The following is a 9,951-nucleotide window of genomic DNA, read 5'->3' on the forward strand; positions in this document are numbered from 1 at the left end:
TATTTAATGGTGTGGTCTCAAATGTTGACGTTTTCACTTGGGGAATTCTATACATAGTTTATTCTTGGGGTATAATGTGCAGCTGAAGCAAGCTAAGAAAGGGTTCCAAATCATTGGCTCTAACTTCCTTTAGATCTATGGACAAAGACAAAAATGTTCAGATAAGGATGGGATCACTCATTCATTGGCATTATGTGCGTAAACGCTAAACCTAAGACAATGTCAATGTGGGACGTTTAAATTATGCTGATTTACTAAGACTATGAAGATCGGAGACTGGTCACAGTATATAATATTGGTAGAACATAATATGTTGTATACATATATCATCCTTTGGCCAGAGCTACCTTAAACTCTTATAACTATCTGTTTGGACAGAGAACCGCTCATGTAGTTGTACACTGCAGAAACTTCAGCTGGTTTTAAGCAGCTTTCCAAGAAGACAATAATGGTGTCTCAGAGTTCTTGAAAGTGAGTACCGTGGTCGTGTATCTTTCTCCTTTCACAAAACCTGGTTGGGCAATGATCTCAAGCTCAGTCATCTCTTCGGGTGAGAGTTTCACCGATAAAGCTCCAATGTTCTGGTTAAGGTTTTCGATCTTAGTGGTTCCCGGGATGGGACAAACATCATCTCCCTGATGGTGAACCCAAGCGAGCGCTAATTGTGCAGGAGTGCATCCTTTGTTTTCCGAGATTGCACAAACCTTCTCATAAACAATCTTGTTGTGGTCTAAGTTCTCCTCTTGGAATCTTGGTAGAGCCTGCAATAATAATTGCGGTTATATAATAAATTCCTTTAATTAATCCACAGCTGAGGTAAGGCTCATCAACAAACAAATCTTACATAGCCTATATACTTACCTTTCTGAAGTCATTCTTGTCTAGGTTCTCAACAAGCTTGGGTCCAGATGCGAAGAAACCTCGTCCTAGAGGACTGTAAGCAACAATACCTATCCCAAGTTCCCTGAAGGAACGAGAATATGAAGTTACGTGACTGATAGATTATTGCACGAGGAGAGTAGGATGAAACATGAATACCTGCAGGTGGGAATGACTTCTTCTTCCACATCTCGAGTCCACAAGGACCATTCTAACTGCACGGCAGTAATTGGGTGAACAGCATGTGCTCTTCTGATAGTTGAAGCAGAGGCTTCGGACAGACCAATATACTTTATTTTACCCTCTTTAACCAGCTTCTTCAGTTCTCCCATCTTGGCATTGACACAAAAACAAAAAAAACAAAAAAACAAAAAAACAAAAAAGGTAAGTTCAGCAAAAGATGCCAGCTTTCTAAGAAGGTCAGGTATTAGAACCGACCCTAACAGAGTCTATGCAAAAGAAAAATCATAAGAGTAGATGATAAAACACTAAGTGACTAAAATGGCTAATAAGTCTAAAGGGCGCCCTGGCTTGCGTCAAAAGCTATCATTTAATTAGGAGAGTACTCCTATCTACTAAACCAAGATGTGAAGCTCATTGAGATTTCATTTGAAAGTTGCAAAACCATGAAAGAAAAACTGACAAGAAGAGTGCTTACTTACAGTGATTTCGATAGGGACACGAGTATCAATCCGATGCGAATAATAGAGATCAATGAAGGAAACATCTAGCCGCTTTAAACTCGCTTCACACGCAGCTCTCACATGCTCAGGATCTCCTCTCACCTCTATCTTTCCCTCCCCATAGGTGATTCCAAATTTCGTCGCAAGTTCCACTTTTTCTCTCATCCCATCCTTGAGTGCCTGACAAATTAAACTCCAGACATTTTCAACATCGAAATCATTTCAACAAATCAAAAAGAGAAACAAAACCTCAAATCGAAGATCGAACCTTGCTGAGGAGAACCTCATTGGTCTCAGGACCGTAAATGTCAGAGGTGTCAAGGAAAGTGACGCCAGAGTGAATAGCATGGTGGATGAGAGCGATGGCTTCTGTTTCCGGCTTCGGAGCACCGTAGAAAGCAGAGAGGCCCATACAACCGAGGCCTTGTGCTGAAACCTCGAGGCCTTGGCTTCCCAGCTTCATCCTCCTCACTCCACAAGTCGCCATGAATCTCTCTCTCTCTCTCTCTCTCTCTCTCTCTCTCTCTCTCTCTCTCTCTCTCTCTCTCTCTCTCTCTCTCTCTCTCTCTCTCTCTCTCTCTCTCTCTCTCTCTCTCTCTCTCTCTCTCTCTCTCTCTCTCTCTCTCTCTCTCTCTCTCTCTCTCTCTCTCTCTCTCTCTCTCTCTCTCTCTCTCTCTCTCTCTCTCTCTCTCTCTCTCTCTCTCTCTCTCTCTCTCTCTCTCTCTCTCTCTCTCTCTCTCTCTCTCTCTCTCTCTCTCTCTCTCTCTCTCTCTCTCTCTCTCTCTCTCTCTCTCTCTCTTCTCTTTTACGGAAACAATAATTGAATTCGTTAACAAAAATTGTCAAAAATACTATTTCACATTTCTTCACTTACTTTCTCAAAACACCATATCTTATTAAGCCGGTTCAAATAGGATAGCCTTCTGAGCTAACCCGTCCGAAACCTGCAGATTTACATAGAAAAAGAAAAATCCTCTTGCTCGAGCCGCTTTTGTAAGACGGATGACACAGACATTATTCAATCTAGGTATACATCCAATAGAAAACATAGAAAACCTCCTTTGATAAGATTGAAAAGAATCTAACTCCGAAGCAAAAGCTGGCCAGTCTTTTGACTCATCTATGACACTTAAAATCTCTTGACAATCTGTCTCAAAATGAACCATATCATATCCCAGAGACGGAGAGCACTTTCCATGGCCCAACATAGAGAGAGAGCATTTTCATTGAAAACCTAAAACGACAAATAAATTAAAACAGAGGGAGTATTTCATTGTTATAGGAGTCACATAAACTTTGTGAGAGTTATAGATATGCAATCATTACATATTAATATATTTTCTTATATATGTAATATTTCTAAATACTACTATAAATCATTCATTGCATTACTGTAAATATTATGAAAGTTACGAAAATGAGAGTTAATTAGTACAACATGATGAGACATAATAGAAAAATTAATAAAAATGACTCAGGTTTATAATAATACATTATTGTGAATTAATAATTAAAATTTTCTATTGTCTTAAATATATATTCAAAAGTTTTATATTATAAATATAGATCTATGAACGGGTATTTTAGCTAATCAAATCATGAATTTAAATATATATTCACTTCTCTCTTTAAACAGAAATATGTACAGTTATCTCTTTATCAAAAAAATATATTCAATTCTCATTTAGTTATTTAGATATTATATATTAAAATATACTTTAATTTAATTTAAATGGATTGAAAATGAAATAAAATATTGTAATACCAAGATCATGTGAATTATTTATATTAAAGTGTGGAAATAAAACAGCCAATTATTACTCAACATTATCCTATACAACACAAATATATATTATAATCTTATATCCTTAAACTATTTAATCATCAAATTATTTGTTAAGTGAAAATTTTATTATGTAAATTCAATTGAATAAATTTATTACACTAAAAATTAAAAGAAACAAAATGACACTTGTGAAAGAAGAGAACATTAAATTGACAATCTTTTGCAGCTTTCCAAAAGAAAACTTTACTTTATTATTAGATGATATAATATAGTAAGATTTCTTTCAATTCTTACTCTAAGAATCTGATACCCAACATCATTATATATTAAAATTCATTTAAAATCAAATACACATGACATTGTTTATTTTCTTTTATAAATATTGATTGCATAAATCATCAAAAGATGAACAATAGAAAATATAATTTACATTTTTGGATAAAATATTCAAGACTTAGTAAGACAATGTTTCTTCTAAAGTTAGGAACTTCCCAAAAACGGATGATCCGAACAACAATACTATTGTTACCGGTGTTTTGTTGTTCGTTAGAGATTGAATCGAGGATAGAATAGAAAGTAAATGTTTTAGTTTTCACAATAGTCTGAAAGATGATGTGTTTGTATGGGTAATAGGTTGTTTTTAGAAAACTAAACTTTATAGAATGTTTGAGCCTTTAAGAAGGAGAAGGGATTGAAATCAAATATTAATAATTATAAATTCGCAAGTGTTTAAAAATAATAAGTTAAAAATGAGAAGTAATATAAACAAAAATGAAAATTGAGGAAAATAGTGGGTATAAGGCAATGCATCAAATGATGATATTATTTCAAATTAAAACATAACTGATTATGTTCATAATTTATTCTGAAATTCCTAATATGAAAACTTTTAAATTTTATGTAATTCAAAAATATCATAATGTTTGAAATAATAAGTGTGAATCGAACAAAATAATTATAGAATTAGATCAAAACCATCTCATAATCTTACGTAATTTTCCAGAAAGTATGCTCAAAATTTAAATTTTATATAAACAATTTTTTAAAAAAATTTAATCTAATTTACTTAAATAATACCTACCAACCATCTTACTTAAATTTGATTTCGTTTCTGCCCGTGAAAACTATATAAGATTCAAACACATAAAATTAAACCCAAGAATTCAAACCTATAAATTTAATTAAATGTTGGTATATAGTTCCAAGATGAAACCAACCATAGACTGATATAAGATGGCTTTAGATTATTGGAGGTTGCATATGTTTCTGATTAAAGAAGAAAGAAAATGTAGATGGTTTTTTTTTGGTTTTATAGGCATGTAATTAATTAGGTCTAAACTATAGTTAATTAGGTCCAAACAAAAAAATACAGGTGTCAGAAATATAGTAAGCCAAGTGTCATCTCCTTAGCAAAAGTTGAGAAAAACGTTCTCATATTATATAAGATATAAGATATACAAACAACCGAAAAAACAATTTCATAATTTCACAAGAAACTATATAATTAAGTTTTACTACAGAATAATATAACATATATTCATTTTCTTTTTGTAAATTTAAAGATTAGTTTTTAATTATTCTCGAGATATATGCTTTTTTTTTTGTGTCAACCAAACATTAATTTAAAAGATAACTCCAAGATTGGTCGAGATATATGCTTTTATGTAAATAAATAGAATTTTGATTATTTTCTTCTTTTTTATTCCTTATTAAAAACAATATATATATATATATATATATATATATTTAGCAATGGCTTAGATATATTCTAATGACATAATCACATACATTTTATAAATAAATAAAAAGTAAAAAAATTTATTGACCTCTGAATTTGCAAAAAGAAAAAACGTTTTTACAGGAAAAAGTATATTATGTTATCGTACCAAAATTTAACAAAATCTACCATACAGAAATTTTGTGGTATATTTCTATTTTATCATTTTGGGTATATTTTTGTTACCAAAATTATCTAACCGAATACACCAAAAATTTTGTTTGTTATATAATGTTAAACTTTTTGTTTGGTATATAATTTTTTGGTATGTCATGTGGTATATTTATTTGTATAATATGTTGTTATATATTTTTTTTTCAAATTATGTAATACTTTATTATTTTTAGTTATTTATCAAAAAATAAATATAAATAAAAAATATTCTTTTTTTGAGGTAAATGGAAAAACTTATTTTCTTGAATATTTTTGTTATCAACACAAAACATTGAAGTTGGATGGTTATCATTTTGTACATATAACTTATATTTGTTTATGCATGTCTTTATATGAGGAAATTAGATTCTGTGTAGTTAACAAAATATTTGTATTGTTTGCATGTGTTACTATATGTCAACATTTACTTAATTAGCTGGCAATTATTTTTTCTTTAATTTATGGTTTAGTTTAAGACAAATATGAGATAAATTAGCATATAAGTGAAATATAATTAATTATTGATTATTTTTTGTCAACCGAACATTAATTGAAACAGAACTCCAAGATTTGTAGTCCAAAACGGATGAAGAGAGTTTACAAAAGTAAATTTAGAGATTAACGATCTGGACGACAGAGCGACACAATCCACCTTCAAAACGTTCAAAATAATCAATTTAATTGGTCCCAAAAAAACATTCAAAATTGAACATGAAAGCTAAACCACAAGAGAGAGTTGGTTAGCAGGAGGAAACGTATAACACGTTTTGTAACCAACCTTTTGTCCCTTCCACTGAATAAAGCCAAACCCAAAAATCTTATCCCAGATTCTGGTTCTTACAATGTACGTTTTTAAACCATTCATTACTCATCTTGATCCTTATGATGAATTCACACAATAATTCATGTCATCCAAGTAACTACGAAATCTGAACTCGTAAAGAGTATGGTTAAAAATACCGCAACCACAAGAGAGGTTGGTAAAGAGAGGTAACATAAAACACGTACGTTGTGATAATGTCCCTTCCTCTTTGATCCTCAGCTATTCTTCTTCCAGTGAATCAATCCCAAACACAAAATACGTTTTCAAACCATTCATTTTAAAACGATTCATTACACACCTTACTCTTTATATGATGAATTCACACAATAATTCATGTCATCCAAGTAACTACGAAATCTTAACTGGTAAAGAGTATGGTTAAAATTTAACTATTAGATGCAAAAGAAGTAATTCACAGTCACTGAGAAAATAGGAAGGATTCACATGATCTTTTGAAATACTAAATATCTACACAATAGTTCATGTCATTCAAGTAACAACGAAATATTACACAGCTAAATAGTATGGTTAAAATTTGACCTTAAGAAAAATATTTTAATGAAAAAAAAAATCCTCAAGTATTAATGAAAATAACCCTCAAATATGAAACTGTAGTGAAAAACACATTTCGTTCATAATTCTGCATATGTTGTAAACTAGAGGATTTAGGGAACAAAATTTTTTGTTCTTATTATTGATAAACAATGAATGAGGTTACATATATATAGTGTTTCCCTAAGACAAAGTCTAAACCAACATAGAATAAGTAATGGCTGATGGGCCTTGGCCGAACGGGCCTAAAGTCTTAAACACTTATGGACCGAGTATGGGCTTGGTTATGGAGTCCACAATCCAGTGTTTTACAACACTCCTCCTTAGATGACATAACCATGCAAGTGCGAGGAAGGGATCGACGCAATGTGCTTGGGATGCTGCCTCATTAAAACCTTATCAGGAAAACCCAGTGGGACAAAACCTTGGTGAAGGAAAAAGAGTACAGCACACATTGCTCTCGCTGTTCCAAGATTCACTCTAAGTCCTTAAGCCTCCGCATTCCAATCTGGTGCGTGAACTTCTTGAATGTTGTTGTCGGTAATGCCTTGGTGAAGAGATCGGCTGAGTTGTTGCTAGACGGAACTTGAGTAGTATATGCTTCGTCCGATCTCCCTTGATGTAACCTTCCTTAAGCTGTGCGATGCAGACGGCATTGCCTTCATGTATGACCGTTGCTTCCTTGTCTTTGACCATACTGCAATCCATCCTGATATGTTGAGTCTTCAACCTCAACCATACATACTTAAACTTTCTTTGTTATAACCTGCATCAGCAAAACCAACTAAAACCTTCTTTGTTATAGTTAGTATAATATAAACCCAAATTTAAAGTTCTTTGTAGGTAACGTAACAAATACTTAATTTCACTCTAGTGCCTTTGGGTTAGTCAAGAACTAATTCTTGCTAGGAGGTTCACGGCAAAACTTATCTCTGGTCTAGTGTGGCTAGCCAAGAATATTAACTCTCCTATAGCACTGAGGTATGGCATTTCAGGACCGAGAACATCCTTATTGTCCTTCTTTGGATTAATGGATCTTTATCCAAATCAATGCTCCTTACAACCATTGGGCTAGTCAATGGGTGAGCTTAGTCCTTATTAAATCTCTTGAGTACTCTTCTGTATATGCCATTTGATACACAAGGATTCTATCATTTATGTACTCAAGTTGTAACCCCAAACAGAATTTTGTCTTGCCTAGGTCTTTCATTTCAAATTCTCTCTTGAGATATTCTACTGTTTGGGCGATTTAACCAGGGGTTCCAAAGATGTTTAAATCATTCACATATACTGCTATGATTACAAAACCCTTTGTTTGCAAACTTCTTTATAAAAACATGGACTGATGGGATCATTCTTATAGCCTTCTTTGGCTAGGTACTTACTTAATCTATTGTACCATATACACCCATTTTGTTTCAGTCCAGTAAGGGATTTGTCTAGCCTTATGCAGTATTTTCTCGAGAACTACTCTTATCTTTGAGCTCTATACCCTCTGGTAATCTCATATAAATTTCATTTTCCAGTGGACCATATAAGTATGGGGTTTTAACATCCATTAACCGTAAATCCAGTTTTTCTCTTATAGCCAGACTTATTAAAGTCGTTGCATCCATCACAGGGAGTAAGTCTCCTCATAATCTATTCCTGGTCTTTGAGAGAATCCTTGTGCTACAAGCCGTGCCTTATCTCCCGATTTCATTATTCTCATTTCTCTTCCTTACAAAGACCAACTTATGTCCAACTGGTTTTATATCAAGTGTTGTCCTTAAGGTTGGACCAAACACATTTCACTTCTTCTAAGAGTTAAGCTCCACGTTGATAGCTTCTGTCTAATCTTTGCTTTGAGTGCACTCTAATATAGACGTGGGCTCTAGATCCTCATTTATCTTAAGTGCTACCTTGTATGCATAATATTTCATTTAATGTCGACATCTTTGCAGTTCCATTTTATTCTAGACATGATATAGTTTATCGAGCTCTTATTATTATCAATACCTTAAGGACCTTGAGGTTCTTGTTAGTACCTTAGGATTTGCCGCGGCCATGTCTATACTTTAACCTCGGTTTATTTTACACCTTTCTTAGAATTTCCGAAGGTTCTTTTCTATGGAACATATTGGTCTATTTAGACTCTGTAGCAACTTGATTATTGTGTTCCTTTTGAACATCAATACGTACTGGTGCATTACAAGCTGGTATGTACGATTTTCTTATTTTCTTTGGGTCAGCAAAGGAATCTGGCAATTGATTAGCTAGCTGCTGTAAATGAATAATCGTTGGACCTCTACATCACATGCTAGAGTCTTGAGGATCTTGCCAATTTAAGGATGTTTGATTCCATAATATTTTCTTGACCAGCTTGTTTGTCTCTCCACCCAACATAGAAAAATCGGATTCAACTAAATGACAATCCGTGTATCTGGCCACATATAAATCACCCATAGTTGGCTCAAGATACTTAATAATGGTGGGAGACTTCATATTCATCATATATTCCCATCCTCTTTAAGATCCCATTTTTGTTCTCTGTGATGATACAATATAAACGGCACACCCGAATATTATTTGAGATGGGATATGTCTGGCTCATGACCCGTTAGTTATTGGGATAGTGAATATTCTATGCTCACTAGATGGCCTGATGCGTATAAGCTTTACTGCATGTAATATTGTGTGTCCCCAAGCCGACACAAGAAGCTTCGACCTCATGAGTAATGGTCGAGCAATACGTTTAATGAGGGATTCATCTAATCCACTCTCTGTATGTTCATGTGTCACAGGGTGATCCACACTTCCCCCCCCCCATGGACATACCATAATTATTAAACGCTTGGGATATAAATTCACCAACACTGACTAGACTTATAGTCTTAAGTGGATAATCTCTTTATTTATTGGTGATGGCCTTATAATGAGTTTCCCTTGTATACATGCTACACACGTGAGATTCTTTAGGGATAACTCTTCTCTCTTTTAGGAGTGTGCCCATTTTAATATCGGCTTACGCATCATGTTAGGACCCGGATGGCCAATCCAGTCATGCCATAAAGTGAATTATTGAACATCTTGTTCATTGCCATATTAGCCTCTATTATTTTAATCTTAGCATGGTAAAAACCAGTGGCTAGTGCAGGTATAGGCTCTAGGACTTTCTTATGTCCATGGGTGATTTCAATATATAGGAACTCTCTGTTTCCTTCACCCTTTATTTCAATATGGAAACCATTCAAATGAATGTCCTTAAAGCTCAATAAGCTTCTCTTAGAGCTGGGTGATTATAATGCAACACTTAGTT

The 9,951-nt window shown here is 33.7% G+C and overlaps 1 protein-coding gene across 1 annotated transcript; it reads right to left on the reverse strand.

Annotated features, from left to right (window-relative positions):
* LOC104787219 (probable aldo-keto reductase 4) lies at window positions 229–2,122 on the reverse strand. The gene is made up of 5 exons (XM_010512755.2): window positions 1,831–2,122; window positions 1,542–1,742; window positions 1,039–1,211; window positions 862–964; window positions 229–761 (listed from the first exon to the last, which is right to left on the reverse strand). Exons 1-5 carry the CDS (start codon window positions 2,047–2,049, stop codon window positions 423–425), a joined length of 1,035 nt encoding a protein of 344 aa, XP_010511057.1. The 5' UTR covers window positions 2,050–2,122; the 3' UTR covers window positions 229–422.

This window comes from Camelina sativa, chromosome 5 (assembly GCF_000633955.1).
Source record: "Camelina sativa cultivar DH55 chromosome 5, Cs, whole genome shotgun sequence".
NCBI lineage: Eukaryota > Viridiplantae > Streptophyta > Magnoliopsida > Brassicales > Brassicaceae > Camelina > Camelina sativa.